This window comes from Cavia porcellus, unplaced genomic scaffold (assembly GCF_034190915.1).
Source record: "Cavia porcellus strain 051 isolate PalLab524CR breed Dunkin Hartley unplaced genomic scaffold, mCavPor4.1 scaffold_23, whole genome shotgun sequence".
Taxonomy (NCBI): domain Eukaryota; kingdom Metazoa; phylum Chordata; class Mammalia; order Rodentia; family Caviidae; genus Cavia; species Cavia porcellus.
Genome location: NW_026947506.1, coordinates 8,041,267 through 8,067,915, shown reverse-complemented (window position 1 = coordinate 8,067,915; position 26,649 = coordinate 8,041,267). Strand labels below are relative to the sequence as shown.

Sequence of the window (26,649 nt, the reverse complement as noted above, 5' to 3'; positions counted from 1 at the left end):
TGAGAGGGAAGGCGGCTCTCCACGGTTCCGTCAGTGTTCGGTGGCTGTGGGCCCCTCCCTGCCCCAGGCCAGCGCCTGCCTGCCACCCTGGTCCAGAAGTACCCCCCATGGTCAGCTGCAAGCCGCAAGAGGAAGGGCCGAGGCGCCCACGGGATCAGCCTGAGCCACAGACGCACGTGCCGTGTAACCCCGGTATTCTCCGACTGCATTATGCCTATACGACTCTTCTGGGGCGATTTGTCTTCACAACGAAACAGGTGCTGTGAGCCGTAATGATTTTTGCCACCACCTTTCCTCATCCTTTGGCCAAACAGAATAAATGTTCAGTGCCTTTCATCTTTCTCTATGAAGCGGAAGGTGCTGGGCTGCGATCATTTCTGTGGTGGCTTCTGTGGTTTCCTAGGTGCTGGGTTCTGCGGCGAAAGGATGCCCGTCTATTTTAAGAGGGAGCGAGGGCGCCAGGACGCGAAGGTGAAACCTTGTCGATGCAGAGTGATGTGGTGGGAAGTTTAGCAGCCACAAAGATTTCCTGGCTACGTCTAAGGAAATAGCTATCACTGCCAGGGAAATTCTACCATGTGATACTCTGCTGGAGAATGCTTAGTGGTCTTCCTGTGTCAAACGTGCAAGACCAGGGTCTGCTAGGGGTTCTGTTTCTCTTCCCATGAAATCTCTGTAGGTGGCTGAGACAGCTTTCATGATCTGTGTATAACCACTGTTGTGCACCATTGTGCACCTAAATGGCAAATGATGTGAAACTCCAAAGGAAAGCAGACTATTATGGCCACCTGGAGATACTTCATTGCAATAAATAGGACACTTTTTAAGGAAAAAGATACTAATAAAAGGCAAAGCTTGCCTCGAGAAGTGAAGCACAGAAAGGACGAAGTTTTGTATAGAAAGAGTGTCACTTGCTGAACCTTAGGGTGGCATGGCCCAACTCCAGCAAGCCCTCTCTTTTGTGACAGCTGGAATTTGACAGAGGAAGGGCCACCAGCAGCCCCTGGGGTGGGCTTACTTCCCACTCTGGCTTTGGCCTGGGCGCCGGCTTGGTGACGGGCCGGGAGGAGATGCTGTGCCCCTCACGGGCGGGCGGTGTGTGTGGCTCGCCCTGGCTTCTCCCGCGCCCTCCTGAGACACTGTGCAGTACTCGTGCGCGGTCAGTGGCAGTGCACACCTCTCGTGTGAGATGCTGATGTCTTTCACTTCCTGAGAGCTTTCCAGTGGAACTTTCGTTCCACAGCCACTGTCCTGTGATACCCAGAGCATCATTGCGTGTGTGCTGAGACAGGCCTCCCTTTACCTTGAAGGTGCATAGGATCGGGGGCGAGGAGGTATTTTCCTTCTCTTCCTCAGAGCACAGGGTCCGCGATGGTTGTTACAGGAGTGTGAAATCAGTCCCGTTCGGTGGTTTCACCTTGGCGTGTTGTTAGCCTGAGGACTTTGAATTGAGTGTACCGTTTCCGCTGAACATGCGTGATGTCGTGTTCCTGAAGCGTGCATGGTGATCTTATTTTAAGTCTAAAACCATATTAGTAACTCATGACTTCTGGTTTAGTTAACAAACATATTTTTGAGTGATTTAACGATCACTTCTTTCATATTGCTGGTGTCTCCACCAGTTACCCACTTGGTAAAGGAGTCTGGCCCAGTGATTTTGACCAGGCTTTGCTGTATGTTTCAAGCTAATGACTCCTACCCTTAGCCCCGAAGTCGTGATGGTAAACACACGCCTCCTGTTATCCTTTTAGAGGTCAGAAGTTACACTGAAACTTTGTGACCCTCTGGAGCTAAGGTCGTGCTAGCTCGGGAGCTCACAGCAGGTTTCCCCTGGGTGTGCGGATGGAAGGGGGCAGGCCACTGAGGCTGCAGTGACGCCTTTAGGGACATTTCTAGGCAGCATCATAATTGAGACAAGAACAAACTCAAGAAGGCAGGAAAGAACATGGTTTTCCCATTTGAATCCCGGGTCTGTGTGGTGGTGGCAGAGACCCAAAGCCTGTTCTAGCTGCCTGCTTCTTCCGGTGCATGATGTGGAACTGTTTTAAGCTGGCTTGTAACCAAAACAATGGAAATAAGATTTCTATTTCTACTGCAGGAGGTGGAATAAACTTAGATTGCGGGACAAAGAGGAACGTCTGAAGCTTGAAGATGACTCAGAAGAGAGTGATGCAGAATTTGACGAAGGCTTTAAAGTACCAGGTTTTCTGTTCAGAAAGCTCTTTAAGTAGGTACCATGTGTTCTGTCCTCCAAGCCTGTCATTGAGCCATTGTGTACAAATTAATATTTTAGGAATTACACAGTGGTTACCTATGGGCCCTTAAGGTACTCGCGGCTATTTATTGCTAGTAGAGACACTATCAAATGAAGTTTCAGCCACATGCTGTTCATTAAAATTAGATGATAATAAATTGACTACAGTGAGCATTGGGTATGTTTGTACACTGATGAATCTGTATGGACCTGTCTCAGCAGACTAGAGGCAATGCTTTCAAAAGCCTCTCCATTAAAATATATTTTTTTGTTTTTAATAATTTGAAGGTATCAAAAATCTAATTTCTTCTTTCAGATTAATAAGAGTTGTATAATAAAATCAGTACCAAGAGTTGTATATTATAATCAAACCTCAGGGAAGTGTTTTATTTTGCATCTTTATGTAGAAATACAAAATTGTTGAGATTATTTTGTGCATGCCTTATATTACACCTCCGGGTATAATAGTGGTGAGCTGACCAAATGTGCATCTAAATATTTTACACAGATGTCATTCTAAAAGATTTTTTAAAATACAGATGTCCTTCTAATGTTAGAAGAGAGGACACAGACAACATCTCGAGGACTCCTGTGACCCCTCGTTGCTATGTGATGCTGACTTGAGTTCTGTGTGTAACGTAGCCAAGGGCTGCAGGTGACCACGCTGTGTGGTTGATGCAGGCTCAGGGTCTGTGAGGGCCTGGCCAGTGCCCGTGGTGACAGTAAACACCGAGGAACAGTTCGGGCTCCTCACTTCCGGGATTTGCTTAACAGGATACTTTGGGGAGGCTTCTTAGAAGCATGTAGGAAATTAAACCATTACAATAGCTTCTTCCTGTGTGTCTCCTATCAGCGGTTCATTGATAGTTAGGAATAGGTTACAAACTTCGTTAGATAATTCAAGTTTAATGTCCTTTATAGATTCAGCCGTCAGCCTGCCTAAACTTGTAGGTGATGTGCATTTAAAAACAGCATGCTGCTATATTTCCTGCGGAAGAACTTTTACATGCATAAAATACATTCGCGCGCGTGCACACACACGCATGCTGGTGTATTGTGGTGCTCGCTGTAGAAGTGAGACCTCATGTGTGCTAGGCAAGCCCTCTACCCTGAGGGTACCCCGAGCTGTACCCCCAGTGCTGTGCCACACTTTTCCTGTGTGTCTGTCCTGGGAAGGCTGGGGAAGGGAAAGTAGTTATTTTGTCCCATTAAACTCACAGCAAAGCTGAACGGGAGCAGTGTGAAGCAGCTGGGCTGGGGACCCTCGCTGGGCGGAGGAGCTCGGTGTAGAAGGTAAAATCGGAACCTGGAGTGATTTCTGCGGATAATCACTTCCTAGCCGGAGAGGTGGCTGCTTTGTTTATTGCTTCTCCCAAAAGAAAATTAACTGTGGAAAGGTAAATAAAGACAACATTTATTGGCAACTCTTTTCATTTTCTCTAAAGTGATTGCATATTACACAACAGGCCAAACAGTATCAGTCTTGTACTAGCAAAAGGAAGGAAACCTGAAATTACAAATTTAATTGATTTAACTGCATACTTCTGCATATATAGGGCCTGGGCACATATGCTCAGGAGTCAGACTGAATGTGCAGTTTTGAATAAATACCAAGATTTCTTTTTTATTTTAAATTTTAAATTTTAATTGTTTGGTACCAGGGATCCAACTCACAACTTCACACTTGCCAGGCAGGTACTTGTACCACTGAGCCAGATCCCCAGTCAAATATTAGGATTTCTTGCAAAGAAACTCCAGAGCTAATAAAACCAAATTTCTCGTGGTAAGAGGTGCTGGTGTATTGTATTACACCACTGTAGTTAACGTGAATGCATGTTCGTGTTTCTAATTAGGCTTACACATTCTTGAAAACTGTGTGGTTTCATGTTTACAGAAACAGGATTTTAAATATTTTATAAATATTTTGAAACTTCTGTAAAAAGTTAATAGGTTTGGGTTTCCATTTTTTCTTTAATGATTATGCTTTAACCAGGCCAATGTGCTTTGTTGCTGTTGTCTTTTTGAGACAGGGTCTCACTGTGCAGTTCGGGCTGGGCTTGAACTCACTGTGTAGCCCAGGCTGACCTGGAGCTCACAGTGATCCTCCTGCCGCAGCCTCCCGAGCACTGGAATTACAGGCTTGCACCACCAGCGAGGCCAGTTTGCTTTTAAACTGTAGACATATTTTTGCTATATTCGCTGCACTTTCTGGAATTAAATTACAGGGCATAGAGTTGTACACAAGGGAGCCAGAGGATCAGGTATCCATTTAAGAGCTATTTTTTGTGAGATGATATTTAACTTCTAAATTTCTGTTTTGAGAGTTTGCCCAGTAAATGCATTCATCTGCATAATTTAGCACTCACATGACAGATTTCAGTCTTGTGACTTCCTTTCAGCCAGCCTAGTGCATGCAGCCTTGGGTTCAGGTGGCAGTGCCAAAACACAACAGTCCCTGCGGTTCCTGTGTGCTGCGCTTCAGTGCCAAGAAAGAGGGCAGTGGAGTCATTTCCTTACAGCTGTATGATAGCTTGGGACAGTCTTCAACTTTTTCTTAAGGGTAAATTTTAAACACGTTGCAAAGGTTTTGAAAACTACATTCTCCAGCTTGCTTTCATTTAAACCGTGGGGTTGCTTTTCAGTGTTTATTATTAAGGGAAGTGAAGCTGTAAAGCCCTAGCCAAGTAGCCCCGCTGGAGCCGCACCCCTCTGGGGAGCGATTGTGAGTTTCTCCCACCTGTGGGCTGAGTGCCCCGCTCTGCCGGTGGCCTGTGGGGGGCGCTGTGGTGGAGAACCAGCCGTCCTGCCTAGTCAATGTTTTACTGAAGTGGTCTCGTTAGGGCTGCTCTTCTTGTAAACACACAGAGCTGGGCGCTGTGAGAGCCCTGGGAGGTTAGGCTTGGAGACCTGGTGACCCTCAGCACACTATACTGCTTTCCAGTGTCACAGGGAGGCTAGTGGCCCAGTCTCCTTGGCGCCCATACTGGTTACAGTTCTTTTCACTGTTTCCTAATTGCTGCTTCCCAAATCTCCCTGCTTTAGTTGAGTTTGGGCCCCAGGAAGGTGTGGGCCCATGTTGGTGGCTGTGGGGCGGTGTGGTGTGATGACAGGGCCTGAGGGCGGTCCTGGGGAGGTCCCGGTCCCCGAAGAGCTGCTCCTGTAGCTCCTGTGTACCTCGGCAAGAGGAGGTCCATTGTGGTGACTCTGGAAACTGGATGCGCATCAGCTTTTGGGGGATGTTTGGGACTATGTCTCTTTTTAAAGTTGAGGTAATTTCAGGGTAACCAGCTCACAAACCAGGTTCTGTTCTAAAGCCTTGGTGCTGTTGAGCCTTGGGGCCCAATGATTTGTTGCTGTGGCGACTTTGCGGTTCACCGCACATCTCCCCTCCGCTGCCTAGATCCCACTGCCATTTCTCCTGTAGTGATGAGACGCTCTGGCCAGGGCCAGGTATCCCATGGCAGCAGATTGCCGGGTGAAATTCCCGGCCTGGCTCTTTGCAGAGGGGAATCAGCGTGGAATCATGCAGCGTGGAATCATGAGTCTGCTGCCTCCTGCTGGGGTTGTGACCTCCAGCCTGTGCTTTCTGGCTGTGAAGTGTGCCGCTCTGTGTCTCTGCAGGTTGGCCGGGAGGCTGTGTCCAATCCACCTGGCCTGGTGCCTCCCGTCAGCGGGCTGCTTACTTACTCCTGATTACGCCCGCATGTTTATGGCACTTGTCGTTCCCAAATTAAATGCCCGTACATCCAGAGCAGGCTTTCCCGTGTTTTGATTTCTAGTCTTCTTCTCTAGAGTACATCTCCAGTGTATAATTACAATTAGAAAAGTTAAATAAGCAGCAAAATTCGGTTTTCCTTTTAGGTAATCATGGCAACAGCTAGAATCAAACTTCTAGAATTGATTTGCAAAGCACAAGGGTAAAGTTAATTATGACGTATTTACTGAGAGTAATTAGCTCAGCAAGAGCTGAGGTCCAAAATGAGGTTTTTTTTTAAATTTTTTTTTTTTGTCTTTTTCGTTCTTATTGGTACCAGGGATCGAACTCACAACTGCCTGCTTTCAATGCAGGTGCTTATGCTGCTGAGCTAAATCCCCAGCCAAAATGAGGTTTTATGTAGACATACCAGATAACAAGCGGTAAATATCCGGTCAGTACAATAACAATTACAAACCCGCCTTTCTTGACAGGTGGTAGCTTATTTCTCTGGGTGTCTTCTCTGGGGTGGGGTGGGGGTCCTTTAGCACGTATCATTTTTAATTTAAGTGGTTTTTGCTTTAATTTTTTAATATTACACATAATCTTCATTACCACTCTTTATAATGTCTTTCAGTGTCAAAATGTTTTTGCATTATTCCTTTTTTAAAGAAAGCACTTTGCTTTTAGATTTATAGGCTGCAATTGACAGAAATGAAAATATCACTCCTGTTTTTTTTTGTAGGGAGAAAGAGGATGCCTTATTTCTCTTTGACAGTATTCCTTATTTAAAATTTTTATAGCTTTGACCTTTTTAGACCTATGAAAAAATATCCCTGAACCAATTTCTTCTTTAAAATATTAAAAGGCCTTTCGTATCATTGAGTCTTTTTTCTTTTTTGCATCTGCTAGTTAGTATTATGACAGAATTGTCTTTTATATTCCGGTTTAGAGAGCAGCCCTTCAGACTTGTTGATGGCCTTAAAATTTAATTTTCCCTATAAAAAATAATCTGCTTACCAAGTGACTTTATAGCAGTATAAGCTATAAATTGTGTTCTGTCTTTTTAATACTAAGGTTGAATAAAATACATGGACACGCGTCCAGTGCGTTTTTCTGTTTTTGTAGAAAATTTCTACATAATAAAAATATTTGGAATTTTTTTTCCCAGGAAGAAACTGAATAAAAGTACGATTATGCTTGTTTACCAAGCTATTTCTAATGTTGAAAAAGAAGTAAAATAGTCCCTAATTACCCCATGTATCAGTTTAATTAGAAATGTGTTAATGTTCTGTGAAGAAAAATTTGTGACTTTATGCCTAGGTGATCAAAAATGCATGACCTTATAAATATAATACTCATGTAACAATACACATCCAGTGTGTTTTTCTCGTTGGTACTAGAACCTAACCAGATGATTAATTCATGAGTGCTTTCGTTATGATCTGTATTACCCACCATTTGCCATTTTCTCTTTTCTTGTTGGTGTTTGTTGTTGTAGGTACCAGCAGACAGGTGTTAGGTGGCTGTGGGAATTGCACTGCCAGCAGGCAGGAGGAATTCTGGGAGACGAGATGGGATTGGGCAAGACCATCCAGATAATTGCCTTCTTGGCAGGTCTGAGCTACAGCAAGATCAGGACTCGCGGTTCAAATTACAGGCAAGTGCTCCTCTGCAGACTGTCAGTCTGTGGAGCTCAATTAATATTTCATCAGATGTATTGCTGTGGAGGAGGGTCTTGTGAATTATTGATGACATTTCAATTACAATATTCCTTTAATTCTTTTAGTGGGGGACATCAAAGGAAAAATTTTACGAGACAATGGAGCTGTAGGGCAGGAGAAATTAAACATGTAACACTTTTAATGAATTCCAGGCATCGATGCTTCATTTTGCAGATGAGCCCCACTAGATATTTTGGGTCAATACAATGTCTAAGGTTAGCTCCTGCAAATGGATTGTTTACAAACTCAATTATGTTAATATCAATAGTTTACACAATATGGAATTTTAAATTAGACATAATACCTTTAGCTCCATTTATTAAATTTTACATTAAAATATTCGTTTTGGCAGGAGACCAGGTGAGCATTACAGTAAGCACAGAGTCTGTTCATGGGGAAAGTTGGAGCTTTGGAGACGCCTTTCGGTCTAATTCCCTTCCCAGTCGGGGCGCGTGGCAGCGTTTGCAGAGCGCGCTGGTGTCTGGGTTTTTTTGAATGAAGTTACTTCTTCGCTCACTGTGCCTTTAGCCTCCCTCAGTCTTTACAACTTTTATATATGTTCTGAGAGTGAAGCCTAAATAACTGTCTAGAATGATAGAAAACTAGGTTTCAATCCTTATTTTCCATAGAAATTTTTGGAAATTATTAAGTCTTTAGTATCCCCGGAGAGTGAGCATCCAGTCTGTTGCATACGTTAGCACTGAAATATTTGATCTTGAAATAAAGAACCATAAGCATTTCCTTTCAGAAGCCATGCACTGGGTTTACAGAAAACTGTATTGCTAGAAACATTACTAGGTAAACTGTGTGGGATGTTTCATGAGCCCAGACAACCCAAGAGCTCCTCTGGTTTCAGCAGGCTAGTCCATCTGGGGGGACCGCTGGGCACCCGCTGCGTAGGGCAGTAGTGGTGAGCCTGTGGCACGTGTGCCGCAGCGGCTCTTTGTATCATTGAAAGCTTGGAAAGGTTCATTGTCACTGCGTAGAGTCTAGAGGGGCTGTAGACAAGAGCCCTTGTGCCTGAAGTCAGGGACTACAGAGAGCTACCACCCCACGATCCAGGGGTCTATAGAGGTATTTAGTGGAGAGCCAGCCAGCATGGAAAACTGTACACTCAGGCCACTAGTTTCGGTCTTAGAGTTCAGTGCTTTGCTTGTATTTCTTACTCGCAGCCACTTAGCAGATTGTAAGAAAGGTTTGAAATTTTAAAAATATTTTCAAAGTCCCGGGTGCATTTATATAAATGTAGGAGTGGGGGAAATCATTGAGATCTTTAAATGCTGAATATCTGGTTGTGTTAAAGCAGCAGATCCTCTCTCTGTGTTAGAATACTCTTATATTTTGCCTGGAAACAAGTGAAAACATTCCAACCCAAAGCAAAAGTCAAAGTTGAGAAAATGGGCATTTCGGGTGTTCTTACCTGTGAGTGCCGTCCGCTTAGTATTCAACACGTGCCTTCTCCGTTTTAAATAAGCTCGGTGGTGGGCTTGGTCTGGGTGACACTCAGGCCGCCCCAGTGGCTTCTAGGCCCGTCTTTCCTTACGTGATTTCTGGGATCTTCCCGTTCCCACCTGGTTCTTCCCTTCTCTTCCTGTTACCAAGAAACTTGCATGGAGTCTTAATATTCTGGGCCTGGGAGACCTCCCTGCAGTACAGTTGTGATCTAAAAATTAAAACATGCTCTCTCGAGTGGTCACAGTCCTACTAGGAGCAGAGTCAGGCTGAATAATGAGCATCAGCTGTAATCAATTAACTATCGATGCTCATCTCTTCTTTTCCGTAATGAAATCGTGTGGGACATTGGATCGGCGCCCAGACCGTCTTTATTAAAATGGGGCGGTGGAAGTGGCTTCTGGGAGTGTGGTGATGGATCAGCCGAACAACTGGGCTCTTCAGGAGAGGCTTATCCCTGAAAGCTCTGAAGGGCCCCCCGGTTTGCACAGGGCGGGAGGAGCTGGTTCCCTCCCCTTAATGTGGCCCAGCAAAATGAGTAACCTTTGCCCACCGTCCACCTCTGCAGCCAGGTGAACTTGGGGTTCGCGTCTGTGTCTGTCCTAAAGAAAAGTATCCCTTGGGGTCAGGTGTAGTCTTTGCGAACTGGCATTGCCTCGCTGCCTGTGTGCTTTTCCTCTGAGTTGTTGCAGGCTGTAGGTGTCAGGGATCTAATTTGATACAGTGTTACACAGTTAAGTTTCTATGATACCAAGAAACTTCTTGGCATAAGAAACATGGTTTATTGCCCAGCACATTGGCACAAGCCTGCAGTCCCAGCTGCTTGGGAGGATGAGGAAGGAGAACTTCAGGGCCCAGCCCCGGCAGCTTTGCAAGACTGTATTGACTTGCTAGGGATGCGTCTCAGCAGTTGAACGCTTTCCTACCATGCACGAAGCCCTGGGTCCGTTACGCAGCCCTGGAGAAGTTTGGTTTATTGTTTTTGTTTTTGTCGTGTGTGGTAGTCCTGTTTATTTGCTTATTTATTTATTTTTTGGTACCGGGGATTGAACTCACGACCTCACATTTGCCAGTCAGGCACTTAGGCTGCCGAGCTAAAGCCCCAGCCCAGGCCTGTTTATTTTCAGGAGTGAAGCATATTACACAAAATTAATTTAAAAATCTATACTGGTTTTTGTGTTCCCGGTTCATTAAAAATATCCTGCTTTCTTTTTACTTTGCCGTTCTTATTATTGTAATGGGCCCCATGAAGTTTATGATGAGGGGAAATGAATTATTTATCTTTCAAATTTCAGTTAGTACTACAGTGTCTTGGTTAGCCTTTCAGTTAATTTCAGTTTAAGAATAAATATCCCGAAACAATTAATAAGCCTTCCAGGGCAAACATACTTCACAATTCCTGGTAAGACTCTAGACCACAGCAGCTGGTTTTGACCTGCTGATTGAAGTGTTTGGCCACGGAGCTCCTGGTAAGTCCTAAATTCATTAGGTAATCAATGATTATCAAAGATGAAAGGAACCGGAGTCCGTTTGGTAATTGATGCTAATCACCGCAGTACACTTAGCCTTTCTTAGGCTCATCTCCCTGGCATTGAGGTTGGAAAGGGCGCTGAGTTGATGGGACTCTTAATGGGTTTGATTGCCCCTTCTGTGGTCCAGCAGCAATCTGTCTCGCTCTGAGATTTCAGCTCAGCGTGAAGACGTCCCTGTGCTTCTACCTGAGGGAGAGTAGCAGAAATGAAAGGGCACAGTCATGCCAGCTAGACCTGCAGCCAGAAGAAAATAGTGACCGCAGATGATGTGAGTCACAATGTCACCGCTTGGAGCAGGTCACAGAGAGAGCTGTGCGGGCCGGAAAGGCACGTCATGAATCCATGCTTGTCTGAATGTCTTGGATTTTAAATATTTTACACAGCTTTTGATTGGTTGTTTCCTAATCCTTTCTAAGTGAGTATTGATAACTGTCTTTCATTACCCTTGGAGGAGGTGAAGAAGCTGGTGCATTTAATCCTTTTGAAAAGGAATGCCATCATGGAAGGGCCCGGGGGCAGAGCAGGTGCCCCTCTCCTTGGGGAGCTGCGGGGCTCTGTCTTGGAGATGTGCTCACATCTGGGAATTGGTCAGCCTGCCGTGGCTTCTTCTGGTCCCCCGCCACCTCCTCCCCTCTGAGGGCCAGGGGCTGTGACATACAGCAGGAGGTGGGAGGACGCGTCAGTGAACAGAGACATCTTGTCATGCTGGAGTGGAAGGATGAGCCGCCTTTCACGGAGGGCTTTATCAAAGTCTTCTGTTAGAAGCACCAGTTCATTTTCTATGGTGTAGTACATGGCCTAAGTGTAAGCACAGTCTAATTTACTGTGGATACACAAAGTCTCTTAACTTATTGAGCTGTACCAGAAAATCAAAAATCACACTTAATCCTAAAATTCACAGTGATTTCTTGGAATGCTTGATATATTTTACCCCAACTTTAAAAACAATGTTTTCATGTAAACATGGGGGTCCTGGCTCCCTGGGTACCCCGAGGGAGGGCCCTCTCGGGAAGCTGTGGTCGGGAGGATGAGTCGGAAGCGTCTGGAGTGGGGAGAGGGAAGGAGGACGCTGAAGCTGGGCTCAGAGGACTGTGCAGCCGGGGACCTGAGGCCGGTTCCAGCAGGCGGGGTGCGGGCCGTGGGCAGGCACCGAGGGCAGCAGCGAGAGGGCGAGGCTGGCTGGGGTGAGCAGAGCTCGGAGCTCCAGGTCTCAGCCCGGGCAGGGCTGTGGGCAGCCATGGAGGCCTTGGGGGAAGGGGCTGTGGTGAGGGAGTTTCTCTTAGAACTGATGGTGCGGGAAGGAGCCATGGCCCAGAGGAGAGAGTGCCGGAGCTGGGGAAGTGCTGGCGTGGGGGGTTCGGGGAGGGACGGAGGAGGTGGGATGTGGTGCACGGCAGTGTGGTGCAGGTCGTTTGCAGGGGTGGGCAGGAGGTCGGGTCCCAGAGAATGGTGATGCTTCTGTCCGTTGGATTGGGAGACAAGGCGGGACGGGTGATCACTGCTGCCCTGGGCACCTCATGGCAGCACCGAAATGTCCATGGAGGGTCCGGGCAACAGTAGGCAGGCCCATATTCAGCATCCTGGATTTATCAAAGGCTTTGAAATGGGATTAGTGAGGTGGCAGGAGTGATTCATGCACGCTTTGCAGCACAAAGTCACCATCTTTGTCAGAAAGCGAGAGGGACTGGGAAGGAGGACAGTTGAAATTGTTGCCGCTGGCTGCCCTGGACGGCCTTGGCTCCCAGCTGCCTCCCGCAGTGTGAGCTTGTGTCACTGAGGGTGTGTACTGGGCTCTGACTTGGCCTTCCTCTTTATCTTGCGCTCCGACTTGTTCTGCTGCTCGGCTCTTAGCCTGGAGTGTGAGCGCTTCCTTCCTACTGGTCAGCCCTGCCGCGCTGGCCTCGCAGCTGGCGGTCTGTGTGCTCACAGGCTTGCGGCCACGCTGGTGCTCAGGCCCTGGAGTGTGCAGGCTCGCGTGTGCACAGTGGCTCTTGTGCACACTCGGGAAGGGCAGAAGAGAAGGGGATCCCAGGACCTGTGCTGGCACGCTGGCTCATCGAAGGATTGCTGGTGAGGCCTGCTCTGTCTGCTCAGACCGTCCATGCTCCTGCTCACACTGTCCATGTGGCCTGCAGGCCCCTGGCATCACCATTCCACGCTGTTGTTAAGGGGAAGCAGGCAGCTATGTGCAGAGAAGGCAGGAGCCCTTCTCAGCAGTGCTTCGCCTCCAGGGGATCATGTCACCTTGTCACTCCAGTCCCCGAGCCCTTGAACCCCCTGTCTACTTGCTTTCCTGCCTGGCCAGTGGGGATGGGATGGAATTCTGTGGGTTGAAAACCCCCAGCAGACCACAGTGCAGATCATAGCAGGCGTGCTGCAGTGTGCTGTTTACAGCGCTGTGCTCACTTAGGCTGAGTTCCACCATAGAATAGCCTCACTAAGCGGGAAGCGCGAGGGCCACAGAAGTATTTGTTATGTGCCTACTTGATGTTTTCTCCTCGTTATAGAATGTTTAGTTTTCTCTTCATTCCTACATCTGGTAATATGGTGAATGAATTCCTAGACTTTACTTGCTAGGTTTTAACCTCAGTAGCTCTTTTGTTACTGAAAATAGCATCAGTCAGTTCTCCTAGGTTATGTTTTCTGTTTTGAACAGTGAAGGGTTTTGTTTTTTGTGTTTGGCAGCTGATCGCCCGTTCGTTCCTTCATCATTGTGTTTTCTCCCTGGACTCCTGGGTGCAGGTTCGAGGGGCTGGGCCCCACCATGATCGTCTGCCCGACGACGGTGATGCACCAGTGGGTGAAGGAGTTCCACACGTGGTGGCCTCCCTTCCGAGTGGCGATTCTACACGAAACCGGCTCCTATGCCCACAGGAAGGTAACAGTGTGATGCTTGAGTCCTGGTCAGGTGTCGTGTTTGAAGTCTTTGATTTTACACTTTTGCTTTTCCTCTGAACTGTGTACGGTCCATCCCCAAGTTCCTTTTACGTGTTTAAACTTGTTTTGTAATTATCGACTTAGTTCAGAGCTCTGTCCCTTCACAACACTGGCTTTGTGTCTCTGATGGCACTGTGACACGTGTGTTATCCGGAAGTCACAGCTGAGCATGAACAGGGTGCCACAAACCCGTATGTGGGATTGCACATCTGGTTGCTTCTGTGGCAACCAACTGGAGGGACTGGGCATCAGCAGCTTGAATCCGCTTCAGGAAAGTGGGTACAAAATTCACGTGTGGCTCTAGCATGCCTGACCCAGAATCTGAAAGGTGCCTCGTTATGGACCTTCTGAACACTGATGTGATGCCACACCCAGTAAGCCCTCGTCTGACCTCACGTGACAGGTGGCAGTTAAAACAGGATTGGTAAGCTGTTGCATAAGGTACCGATGAGCTGTGTGTACAGTATTTCACGTGTAGACCTGGCTCCCGGCCCTAGGTGTCAGGGCACATCTAACAGCTGGGAAAATCCAAACTCTAAAGCACTTTTTCAAGCATTTCGGATATAAAGAATACCTATCTGGTAAATGGCATTTATTAATATGATTTTAAATCATGTTCTTGATAAATGAAAGAAACAACCTGCTATTGTGAGAATTTTACAAGTAATATTTTAGTTATGTTGCATTTTGCTCCTGAATCTGGGGCCATCACATATTGAAAGATTTTTCCTCCCTTCTTAGTTTGGTTAGCAGCTACCTTGTCAAGAAGAATGTTACCCTTGCTCCCGTGGGCAGGGTAGCTGGGGGTGTTAGGCACTTTTTCTCAGCTGTCTCACCCACATAGGCTGCGCCCTGGGGAGCAGGTCCAGTGTCTGACTGGGAACCTTCTTTCCTGAGTCTTCTGAGCTCTGGAGTGAGCTCTCCTGCACCCCAGGCAACAGCAGCCTCTGTAGGGGCTGAGGAAGGCTCCCGAGGGAGAGGTCTCAGAGCTGCTCGGCTCCGGAGCCTGCACACTGTCCCTGTCTCCCTTTTAGGTTCTTGTGTGTTCATGGGCATGGCTCAGCGGAGTTTCTGGCAGATTCAGAGTTTTTGAGTCAGGAATATCTGTAGCTTGGTAAGCAAGTGAGGCGAGATGGAATCTTGCGTGTTCTAGCTGTTCCGGTTAAAACCAGCTGACCGCCCAGCGTTTTACCAGGGAAGTAGAAATCAGCTAAGAGAATTAAGGAAACAGGGAAGGCCGTGATTCCTGGGGTGGGGAGGAGCACAGCGTAGGTTGTTTCTGGTCAGACTAAACTGTAACTGTCCCCTCACCGGTGCGCATGAAACTTCTGATTCTGTTTTCATTTCCGGTGTCTGCTGACATCTAACATTGTGTTATAAACTCCTGGACGCATGGGTGGATGTTTGATTTATGAAGGCAGGCTTTCCTTCTGTCCCTCTATCATTTTGGGGGGTGGCGGGGTGGGGTTGGTGAAGCACCTGTGTTTCGCTCCTTCCCGGGATGTCTCTGCCTGTGGTCCTGCTGTGGTGGTGGGCTGCAGAGCGCCGTCCTGGAGTCCACACACGTGGTCCATTAGCACCAAGTGACGTGGCTGTGAGCGTGCAGGTGGCACTGGCTCCCCTTTGTGGAGGGCGGGGCCGGTAGGAATAGACACTTGGCTTGGGTGACAGGGCTTCCTCGGTTGCTTGTCGGTGTTTCTGTGCCTTCCGGTTTACCGAGGGCTGACTCGGAATTTCTTGCTGCTAAGGAGAAGCAGCATTGTCATTTCTTCGCGTTTTTATTCTGCTGCTTGATTCCCTGCTGCCTTTTTCTCTTTATAAACCATCTCAGATGTAGATGTAAGACGTTACACAAAAGATGGAGCGAACCATCACCACATTACTTGTTACATTTCTGGGGGACATGTTTATCTGTGCAGATCTCTACCGTCACCTTGCACACGAACAGTAGCCTACACTGCACTGGCGGAGTGCAGTAAGGTCTGTTTCTGACTCAGGTTTCAGGGTCTCTCAGTCAGTGCCCGTCTTGTGGTGCCCGTAAGGCAGCATGTCATGCTGGGCTTCTTTTCCTCCTCTGTCAGCCAAGATTGCTTTCTCCACAGATGAGCTTTCCATACCCAGGGCTGTCCCGCCCAAGTGTGGTGTGGCACTGTGGCTTCAGGGACATTCAGTACTGGGCAAAACAGGGGTGAAGAATTTCTCTTTAGAAACATTTAAAAGAGCAATAATATTTAGGCAATTGTTTTCCTTATCATTCAAGCGGAATATCTTGATTTTCCTAATGCTTTGTGGTAATTGGTCAGACATAAAATTTCAAATGGTTTTCATTTAGAAAGCAGATATATGATCAGATTCTAAACTAGTACACATCTATCATTCCTTTTCCCCAAATTGCATTTTAACTTCCCACCTCTTTCGCCATTTAATACTAGATTATCTTTGTTAATAATCTGTTTGATTGGCAGTGTAATTTAGAGTTGTCAAGTGCATACCCAGCAACCGTGCAAAAAAACTATGCATCTAATAGTTTCACATGATCAAGTCTGATAGAAATGTTCAGACTCTCCTTTAATGGCCAGTGGAAATCTCATTTAATAAGCATCCTAAGTTTCTTTTCCCGATTGTGATATGTGACTTCTTTTTTCTAATACAGAAAAACTTTTATGTGAACCGATTAGTATTTGTTGAGCAATTATAAACACTGTATTCCAGCTGTTTGATACAGAAAATGGTGTGGTGGTTTTAACTAATCTTGAAAAAACCAAATGTTTTCCTGGGAAAAGAAAATGCATGAAGAGATAATGAAAGGAGGCAGCTTGTGGTGCTGGCTGCATGTCCCCCGGTGGGAGGTGGCGCCATTAGCACCCTGTTAGAAAGCTTATCCAGTGATTAAGAACCTTCTTCCTGAGCGCTGAGAGGTGTGGTGCTGAGTTGCTTATATTCTGATTTCCTTTTTCTGCTGTGAAGGCTCCAGTGATTCTGTGGACTATTTTAGATCATCCAAAGAACTTTGTCTTGTTTCGTTCAATTCACGACGTTTAGAGGCACAGGAAAGGCAAAGGTAACCCCAGCCTAGGTTTCGAGGCATAGGTTTTGTGGTCACTACTCCAGGTGTGGCCTGTGAGACATCCGGCAGGTCACTGTGTCTCTCCGAGCCTTGTTGGACGATCTGTGAAATGGGGATTTTCTGATAATTTTGTGAGAGTTCACATGGAATAAATGTGTGTGCATGAAGAGCTCAGTGTGGCCCCAATACCTAAGTTACTCCAGTGTTTCTGGCTTTTGTTCAGAACTGAAAGCACCACAAGCCTCGTCACCTCAGAAGTGGAGCGCAGATGCCAGGAAAGGCAGTGCTGCCAGGTTCGGTGTGCAGGCGGGACAGGAAGTCCAGCCCTGCTTCCCAGAAGCGTTCATGGTTATTCTGGCTTCCTGTATCCAGATCCCTTTGTTCCTGTAGGAAAGAATGAGAGGACATTCGAACTCTTCGTGGGAGGTGCAGTGTGGTTACAAAGCAAACCACACAGAAGCCTGGCCTTCTGATGCCCCTCACGGCTCTTACAGAGGTCTGTCTGCCGAGATAGGAGACCAGAAAGACTTGGCCTTGGAAGCGTGAAAGCTGGTCGGGTGAAAAGGATGAAAGTGGAAAGGGTGCCACCCGGGTGCTCGAGTCCACAGTCTTCCAGGCCCATTCCAAGGGCTCAGTTCCAGCCCGGGCCATGCAGTTCCTGTGGACTGCAGAGTCAGTGGCACATCCCATACAGGAAGCCGTGGATGCTCGGCTAGTTCTCGGAGATGTATTGTAAAATTGTGGTGCTGGAGACCTTTGTTTTCTTCATTGTCAGCACAAATCCTTGTTTATTAACGGTTTAGCTTGAAGGAAGTCTTAATTAATGACAGGTGCGGGGAATCCGGCCTGGGGAGCCGGGCCGAGTGCCGAGAGTGGCCTTCACAGGCCTGGGCTTCCCCTGCGCCCAGCCTGACAGCGTGATTTATGGCTGCTGTTTCCTACCAGGCCGATGTCTGCCCTCTAGGAGGGATCGGTCTCCTGAGCCTCCGTAATCACAGCAGCCCTTCCAGGGCCTCCTCTAATGACAGCAGCCCTGCGCTCAGTAAGTCGGGCTAATTGCAGATGTACCCTATTAATTGCAAAAACTAGGAGAGGTTACATATTTTACAAGCTTTTAATTTGAAACCGCCCGAGATGATTTGTCTTAAGTGTTTGGATATAGACGTCTGTAATATTCAACAACTTGCCATTATTGAAGCTCCAGTCTAGGCAGTCACAGAATTCTGAGGCTGAATCAGGTGAAGACAAATGGTCTTGGCTGTGTTGCTACCCAGTGGCTAGGCAGAGATGACATTTTCAGTCAGGACGTTTTGTGGTTTCTTAACTTTGTATAAAATCATCTTCTAGGTGCTCCTGATATGCTCTATGTCTCTGAACCAGCAGGAATTCCATAATTTCTGGAGCTAACATTGCAGAGCATTCCAGTTAAGCTTTGATCCTTAAGCAAGTAGAAGAAACTCCAGGAGGCTGTATTGGCGCGGCTCAGCGTTCTGTGTATCTGTGGTGACACTCCTGCCTGCCTGCACAGAGGACCTCCAGCTGTGCCTCTGGGTGTGTCCTCAAGGCCCACAGGGGTGACCACGGCAAGGCCAGGCATTGGGGTTCCACAGGTCCAGAGCTTCTGAACCAGTGTGGCTGCATTTGCAGTGTTTGGCTGTGCACAGTATAATGTGGGTGCTGGTTGAGCTTTGTGCTGTTTCAAGCCCAGGCAGCTGTCTGCTCCCTGCCTCTGTGCACAGCTCACACCTAGAGGGCACTTGGGCGTGGAGCAGTCCTGTGACTCACTTAGCTGTGGCCCCACCTCCCGCCACGGCTTCTGGCAGCCCCGCTTTCCTGGAGGGGACCTCAGGGAGCTATTGCCTAGAATCTCGTAGAAGATTCAGACGTGGAGGCGAGCTCTGCCTTGTGAGAGCCAGTGCCTGGCGGTGCTGCCTGTTGCTCTGGGCAGCACATTTCTATGCTGGACACCTGCAGCCAAGAGCGGAGCGGGCAGGAGAGGCACGGGTCTGCAAGCTTCCACAGCCCAGCGTGGACGCTGCAGCTGTCGGAGGGTCAGTGCAGGGAGGGTTACATCAGGTGTGGCTGTTGATGTGGAGCTGACCATGTGGGAGCAGTCGCAGGGACAGCGCTGTTCCAGGTCGCAGGCATTCGGTCAGTCTGTAAAGCAACTTCATAAGCTCCCGCAGTGTCAGTACACCGTGACACAGGAGACACAGTTCTCCCCTGCATTCTGCTCCTTCACAATTTTCTCTGCACAGTTCGTATTCTTTTCTGCTCTGTAGAATTAAAACATGCTGTAATCCTAGCTGTTTTAAGATATTAATGAAATTGTCATTTTTTGGATGATTTTGAATTTTGTGCCACAGTTTAAGATGGTTGTGATTCTCTGATGCTATTAGGCTCTCTGGTGTTTAGCTGCTCTTGTATTCATTCCTGTGATAAGCCTTATTGCCTTATTAGGTCAGAGCAATGATGACTAAAAAAATTTTTTTTTGGTCCCGGGGATCGAACTCATGACCTTGCGCTTGCGTGGCAGGTGCTTATGCCGCTAAGCTAAATACCTGGCCCGATGGCCAGCTTTTAGAGACCCTGTACCTAGGTTGCAGCCCTAAACCCACTTATTTATCAGAGTGCCAACACTGCAACTTAGCCTGAATACCCGATGCTCAGCCTCTGGAGCGCTTGGCTTGTGTGCCTACAGGGGGCCCTGCAGGACTGCCTCGGCACATGTGTGTGCCGTAGGTTCGTCACACCTGGGTCGAGCGTATTGGTAGTTCTTATCTGTAAAGTAACTGCCCTGTATGGGTGGTGGCACATCTGTGGCTTTGAACCCGGGGCTTGTTGGCCATGGCCTGTCTATCTGTGGTGCACTTGTCTCCTGCGTGTGGGCACAGTTCAATCCCTGGTCCTCTTCCCGCATAGCTTGTGAAGCCTTTGGGTGTGGTGAGCACGTGGACCCAGGAGCACAGCATGATCAGGTCCCTCAGGGCCAGGCTGATTTTTGGGGGGCAGGTCCATCTCCTTGGGTGACGGATGCAGTGACACTTATCCCCTGTTGGTATTCCAGTTGTTTGAGGAGCTGCGCTGGTTAGCATGCCGTGCCGTGTGCTCTATGTCTGTGCCTGTTTCTTGACATTTCTAAAGCCATACACGTGCTCGTTGGACTTCTCAGAGGTTGGTTTGGTTAGTTTGGTGTTTTCAAAGAATTGTTTTTTATTTCTATCAGTTCGGCCAGGCTTTTTCTTTAAGGTTCACGGGGGACTTTTTTCTCTGGTCAGTTTTGTCGCTTTGCCTCTTCAGCTGGTTGAGCTGACCGCATCAGGGTATCAGCCGGCCTAAGCGGCCTCTGGGTAAGCAGGGAGCAGTGGTGCGGAGCTGAGGCTCCGTCCTCCGCGCCCACTGCTGTAACCTTTGTCCTGTGCATCTTCCTCTGTGCTGACGCAGTGGTCGGTCGGGTCTCCGGGCGGCCTGTGGCCTGACCGCTGTCCATGCAGGCAGCAGGTCAGGGACCGACCGGCTGCTGTCTTGTCTGGCTTTGAGGCGGGGGACCGTTTGGGGCTCCTCCCTCAGGGTGTCGCCCCGTGCGGCACGCACAGCTTCCTGTCCATTCAGGGCTGTGTGTCTGGCACCGACCCGCATTGCTGATCCTGCCTTCTTGCTCTGCTTTCCCGAAAGCATTGCTTCTGCCTCCCTGCGGGGAGGCTGGCTGCTGGGCGCGCCCTGTCCGGTGGTGCCCTCCAGGGACGCTGAGCCACTGTGTCTTCTGTTTCTTGTGTTTCCTGTTTCTCTTTCCCTACTTTTGCTCTTCTCTATTACTTTTCTCCTTATAGTTGTTTGATAGTTTTACATTTTTTCCTAGTGTATAAATGGATCTAACAACTGTTAATAATCGGCTTAAATTCTTGACAGAGGTATTTTAACTTGTGTTTCTCCCACAGCTAAGAACCAAGCAGTATCCATTATCTGTGTCCCATCCTCCTCTCGGATGGGGTGAAATTTTTATTCCACTTTTATTTTCCCCTAATTTCAGTCCCGAGAGGTCCACTTAAAATATGTTTAACAGCTTCATTCTTGTGTAGAAGTGTCTAATATTCGGGCCTGATTGATCTGTCTGAGTGATGCATTTCAGAAGCCAGTGTGTGGCGTGTGTAATATTCCATGGCTGAGCGCTTCATGACTCTGAGAGGAGTGGGGCCTGATACCCAGTGGCCTGCTCCCTTCCTGCCTCTGCATCGGGCTCCCCTGCCCACTGGCTGCCTGGCCTGGTGCGTGGGTTATGAGTACGAGCCACCGTGTGTCAGCTCTGCAGTGGAGCTGTGCTCTTGCACAAGGGCTGCTGTGACACCGTCTGTGACGAGCATACCGGGCCCGTGTCCTGCACGTCACTGTTTGCATCACACAGTCTGGCGAGCAGTCTACAGGTGGCTGGTTTTCTGACTTGTCTGTCTGAAGCTGGAGTTCATTTCTCCTGTCCACAGTGACCCCGGAGTGGGTGGGGAGAGAGCAGTCGGGGCCTGGAGTTCTTTCCCACTAAAAATGAAGTATTTTCTGTCTGCTGCTGAAGTGTAACAGAAAGATACTCAGTGCAGGCAGTTTCTTTCTTCCAAGGAGATTCTTTTCCTTCTCTGTTTTGCTCAGGGTGGAAGCTCTTGCCGCTCTTCTTTTCTTTCTTTCTCTTTTCTTGTTTTTCAGTTTTTGGAATCCAGACACCCTGCAGGACGTGCCGAGGGCCGAGTCTTCCTCGGGTCTGCCCGACATGCTGGAGTGTTTGTCTCTGCAGACTCAAGCCTCTCCTTAGTGTTTGGATCGTTTTGCTTTCCAGCCATTGCTTTTGTGTCCTTTCCATCCCAGCCTCCTGCAGTGACACACCTTCCTTCTCTCCTTGGGTTATCTTGGTTCTGTTTTAAAATAACCATCTTCCATCCACTTAGTTGTTTTAACAAGGATGGGCAGAAATGTTTTAGAAAAACAGAAATCAGTGAAGCGTGATTTTAGAATTTATTCTTGTCTCTTTTGAAGCCTTCCTCCCATAGTGGGTCTCCTAGAGTTTTCTACCTCTCAGATTAAACAGATGTAAAGTGCATTTCCCATGCTGATAACACATTAGAGTTGTATGTATCATGTTTGTATTTGCACATTTTTAGAAAGTGCTATCAATTGTGACTGAAAGGGTATCATTTTAAATCGTGTCCATTGTGTTTCATTTCCGATTTAAAACTGAGCTTACTATTTTATTATATTTTTAGGAGAAGCTAATTCGAGACATTGCTCATTGTCACGGAATCTTGATCACTTCTTACTCCTACGTCCGGCTGATGCAGGATGACATTAGCAGGCACGACTGGCACTATGTGATCTTGGACGAAGGGCACAAAATTCGAAACCCCAACGCTGCCATCACCCTGGCTTGCAAACAGGTATGATCTTATACAGGGGTCCTTCCACGTGACTCAGGAATAGCTCGCTGCTTTTAGTAAGCTCATTCATGGCATCTTTCCTTATCTCTGTAAGGAGTTGAAAATATACGTTTTGCCTCAATGCAGGAAATTCTTTATGCTTGCCTATAATGCTTTAAAAATGATGATCCCTCCCATCGTAAAATATCTCTTATAAGGGTTGTTTGGATATAACCAAATCCAATGCTAACCCTTAATAGTCAACTTGAATGGTGAAAAACAGTATCTCCTCTCTTTTCACCTGCATATGTAAAGAGAAAGTTGTAATTGTGTAAAGCATCTGCATGTTGGAGAGAACCAGTGGCAGAGAACGGAGGTGTTGGATAAATGTGTTGGATGACATTGCGTAGGTGTGTTTTCAGGTGGGGACTGTGATGGTTGTGAGAGGTGAGTTTAATAGGGAGGCGCTGTCTCAGTTACTTTCCTGTCATTGCTGAGACAAAACACCTGACACCCAAAATGAAAGAAAGGTTTGTTTAGCTCACCGTTTGTGGAGGTTTCAGGCCATACTCAGCTGGCTCCAAGGCAGGGTGGCGTCACTGAGGGGCAGCTCCTCACGGCTGCTGTGGCAGATTCCAAAAGCAGTAGTTGCAAAGGGGCAGAAGGGGAGAGCGTGCCTCTCTCCCCCGCTTGTGTTGTGTGCTGGCTCCACCCCTGGGCAGGTGCAGCATTGACACTGCCAATCCCAGTGCTGGACAACGAACCAGTCACAAAGGCTAGACTCAGCCACCTCCCTGCCTGCATGAGGCTCTGAGGGCGCATCAGACACAAACCATAACAAGCGCTTTCTTCCCTAAATAGTTCCGCACGCCTCATCGGATCATCTTGTCCGGCTCACCAATGCAGAACAACCTCCGAGAGCTGTGGTCGCTCTTTGACTTTGTCTTCCCCGGAAAGTTGGGCACCTTGCCCGTGTTTATGGAGCAGTTCTCCGTCCCCATCACCATGGGGGGATACGCCAATGCTTCTCCTGTGCAGGTAACAGCGGGCAGCAGTGGCACCTCAGTGTTTAAAATGTTCCTGCTGCGCAGTGTACTGTGTAGCCAAGTCCGTCAGAATGTAAGAAGAATGGCTAGGCTTGTAATGGGTATCTGGTAAAAATCAGAAAATTATTTCTGTTGACAGATCATATTTGTCCAGATAAGGTTTTTTTTAATGACTTGAAATATTTTCTCAGAGGACACCCCTAAAATAAAACTTGCCTTTGCATAATCGAAATGAAACGGCGTGGTTTTAGCTGCTCCTGGGGCTTTCTGTTAGAGGAGGAATAAAGTGATATCACCCGTGGTCTCGTGATCAGAAAGCAAGTGCGTTCTAGAAGTTCAGTGCGGGGCAGCTCGGGCAACGCATGGCTGGAGTGTCGAGAGGCCAAGGGCAGGGAAGATGGAACAGGATGCATCCTATGGCCAGGTTCTAGGGGAAACCGGGCCACAAAGAGCAAGGCCTTCTGGGTCAGGGTGGCTGTGAGCCAGGCCGTGTGTGTGGTGGGGCAGCGAGAGGCCTGTGGGACTGGGCTGGGGTGCTCACTGGGTGTGGCTGCAGGAGGTTCAGGGCGAGCAGTCCATGGGATAACAGAAGGGGCCGCACAGCTGGATGGAAGGTGCCACTGAGGAACCTGTGGGGCCACTGGGGTTGAGGGTGGTGAAGAACTGGACCTGGACTTGGGTGGTGGGCTGAGAAGGGCAGTGGAGAGCAAGAGACCAGGTGGCGTTGGTGGGCGGGACAAGCAAGAGGTGGGATGTGGCACACCCTGTCACGCCTGCTGCCTGGGAGGCTGAGACGGGAAGAGTGGCCTCCCGTAGGGCTCCGTCATCCTGGGGCCGTGTGGCCCGACTCTACCCGGGTGAGCTCTCCCTGCGGGGTCGCAGGCTCCTTCTGCTGCTCTCCGAGGTCTCCACGGAGCAGCCATCTCGCTGCTGCCGCTGCCTGCCCACACTTTTGGTCTTGTGATCTTCAGTCGTGTGGTGTGGTGGTTGCTTTCTAGCTTTGGGAGAGCACAAGATTATAAAGATAACTCATCTGAAAGTAGCTTTTCCCCCAGAGGAGGTCAAGACTATTTTAGAGTCTGACGACTATATAATAATAACTAAAGCAAGCGTAGAAGAAGGATAAGGCACAAAATTAGCGGGTTTTCTTTTATTGTACCCTTTTGTAAGGTAAGTTTTTGCATTGATTATATTATCACAAAAGCTACCATCCCTTGGGTTTTACTGGATTTAGGTGAATTTTTCCAAGCCGTTTCCCAACTCTTTTTAGTGTTTTCTACAATCCTTTATCTTTCAGTTTTCAGGAGCAGAGTCAGCTGAAAGGTAAGGTCGAGCACATCCTTCCCCTTTCTTTCGTTGAAGGTGAAAACTGCTTACAGATGTGCCTGTGTCTTACGGGACACCATCAACCCGTACCTGCTGCGGAGGATGAAGTCGGACGTGAAGATGAGCCTGTCTTTGCCAGATAAAAACGAACAGGTCTGTAGGGCCAGGTCTCCCGGGCTCTGCCCAGGCCTCCGGCTGTGCCCGCCCACCCCTTCGCTGGCTTCCCCATGAGCAGCAGGCAGCAGGCTGGCGCACGGCTGTGTGGCACTGTGCCGGCCGTGGCACCTGTGCTCACAGGACGACTCCTGTAGGCTCCGGTGCCTGTGTTAGCACACACAGCCCTGCACTGCTCTTCTTGAAAGCCTGCACTCACCACTCCGCAGTGTGTTAGATCTCGGTCAGGAGGGTCACGGATAAGATGCTTGCGTGTGGGAGGAATGAAGAAATCGGTTGGAGGGGTAGGAAGTGCTGGGGGCGAGGGCGAGGGTTCGCAGAAGTGGTTTTGTTGATTTGTTTTTGGTGGTTCTGGACTTCACACTGAGCTGCGCCCCAAGTGGCACTGTTGCCCACGCCGAGCTGGAGCTTGCAGCCGTGCTTCAGCCTCGCAGAGTGCTGGCGTCACAGACATGTACCTCTGCAGCTGGCTGGGAAGTGCACTCCATATAAAGGGCGGTCGGTGACACCTCTGGTCATCTGGCGTCTGAGTAGGACCTGGCAAAGGTTCAGCAGTGAATCGAGTGGGCTTTGGAGGGAGAGGCCGCAGGTGAGGCGCTGGGGAAGTGAGTTGATCGGCTTGCAGAGTGGCAGGGAAGCCAGTGCAACTGGGTCCTCAGGCGAGGAGAGCGGCTGCAGGGAGAGGCCAGATCGTGAGTGCCCACAGTCTCTGGGGAGACTGGGACTGCTCCGGTAATGTCCTGAGCAGAGGCCTGATGTCGTCGGTGGAGGCGTGGGAAGCTTCTTCCTTCTCACCCCCGTCCTGGGGTCCTGCGGTCTGCTCAGCGCCCCAGGCACATGCACCGTGGCTTCAGTGGTGGGGCCGGATGCCTTGCACGCCTGTGCTCAGGGCTGCTTGTCTCACGCCCTTCCCTTCTCTCCATACTCATCTCCACACCGAGGCCTCCACGTTCACGCCCTCTGGCTCTGCCCTCAGACTGTGGCCCTCTGAGCCCTGTAGTCCAGGCCAGCCAGTGCCTGGACGCCCATCTCTGATCGTCCTCAGTCTCCTGCTGTGTCACATCCTACAGCTCTGCACAGCTCCGAAGCTGGTGCTGTCAGGCTTGGGTTGGCCTGCTCTCTGCCGGGACTCCCCACTCCTCCCAGGATCGTGCACTGTTCCTGAACCCATCTCCCGCCAGCACCAATTTATTGTCCCCCCGAGATCCCAGACTGTCCCTTCATGCTGTGCCCTGGACACAGCTGTGTTTTCCTACGCTGTGCCTGTGTTTGCCACCCTCTCCCCACCCCCAGCACACGGGTGCACACACACATGCACATTCACACATGTGCGCACGTTTGCTTGTACTACACCCACTTATCACAGAGAAGTTCCTCCTGAGCTCCCCCGGGCCTCTCCTAGACCGGACGTCCTCGGAGGCCTGGCCGTTGTGGACCCATCTTAGGGTCTCTCATAACTGCTGCCACAGTGGCTTACAGGCAGAGCAGCCTGTGGAGAAGCATATAGATAACTGTGCTGGCAGGGATGAGCTTTAGCATTGTAGGTGAAGGTCTGAGTTTAGGAAGTGCAGAGTTGTAAGACCTCAGATTCCTGTCTTAGAAAGACGCCCCAGAGCATACGTGAAGGCACTGGGCGGGGAAGAAAGCAGGTACAGAAAGCTTGAAGTTGGCGGGAGAGACGGGCAGAGAGGGAAAGCGTCAGCAAACCCGAGGCGCGGGCTCCTCAGCATGGTGGGGCTGGGGGGAGCCGAGTCCAGAGCCTCGTGAAGCCCAGGGAAGGGGGCGCTCTGGCGGGGTGCGTCTGTGGGCCGAGAGGAAGGGCGGTCTGTGTGGCTGGTTCTGAACTCACCTGTGATCAGGAGCCCAGTCCAGAAGGACTGTTGGGCCATGATGCAGGGCGGCAGGTGGCCATACACACCCTGTGCTTGGGCACGTCGTCAGTGCTTGCTATAGTAATGGGAGCCACACTGGTAAATTGCATATCATGTACTCTTTTCATTAGAAACCATATTAATGATTTAATTTATTCTAATAATTTTTTAAAGCT

General features: G+C 48.8%; 1 protein-coding gene across 5 annotated transcripts in view; it reads left to right on the top strand.

Moving 5' to 3' along the window:
- The window catches only part of Ercc6 (ERCC excision repair 6, chromatin remodeling factor), a 61,211-nt gene that overhangs the window by 22,110 nt on the left and 12,452 nt on the right, over positions 1 to 26,649 (top strand). For 3 of the 5 annotated variants that reach the window (XM_063233772.1, XM_005002051.4, XM_005002052.4), the window contains exons 6-11: positions 2,099 to 2,227; positions 7,450 to 7,608; positions 13,399 to 13,534; positions 21,907 to 22,077; positions 22,918 to 23,094; positions 24,465 to 24,581. In XM_063233772.1, the coding sequence (XP_063089842.1) occupies positions 2,099 to 2,227; positions 7,450 to 7,608; positions 13,399 to 13,534; positions 21,907 to 22,077; positions 22,918 to 23,094; positions 24,465 to 24,581 (889 nt within the window). The remainder of the gene's footprint in view (positions 1 to 2,098; positions 2,228 to 7,449; positions 7,609 to 13,398; positions 13,535 to 21,906; positions 22,078 to 22,917; positions 23,095 to 24,464; positions 24,582 to 26,649) is intronic. The other 2 variants (XM_013148609.3, XM_063233773.1) reach the window with 2 other exon arrangements.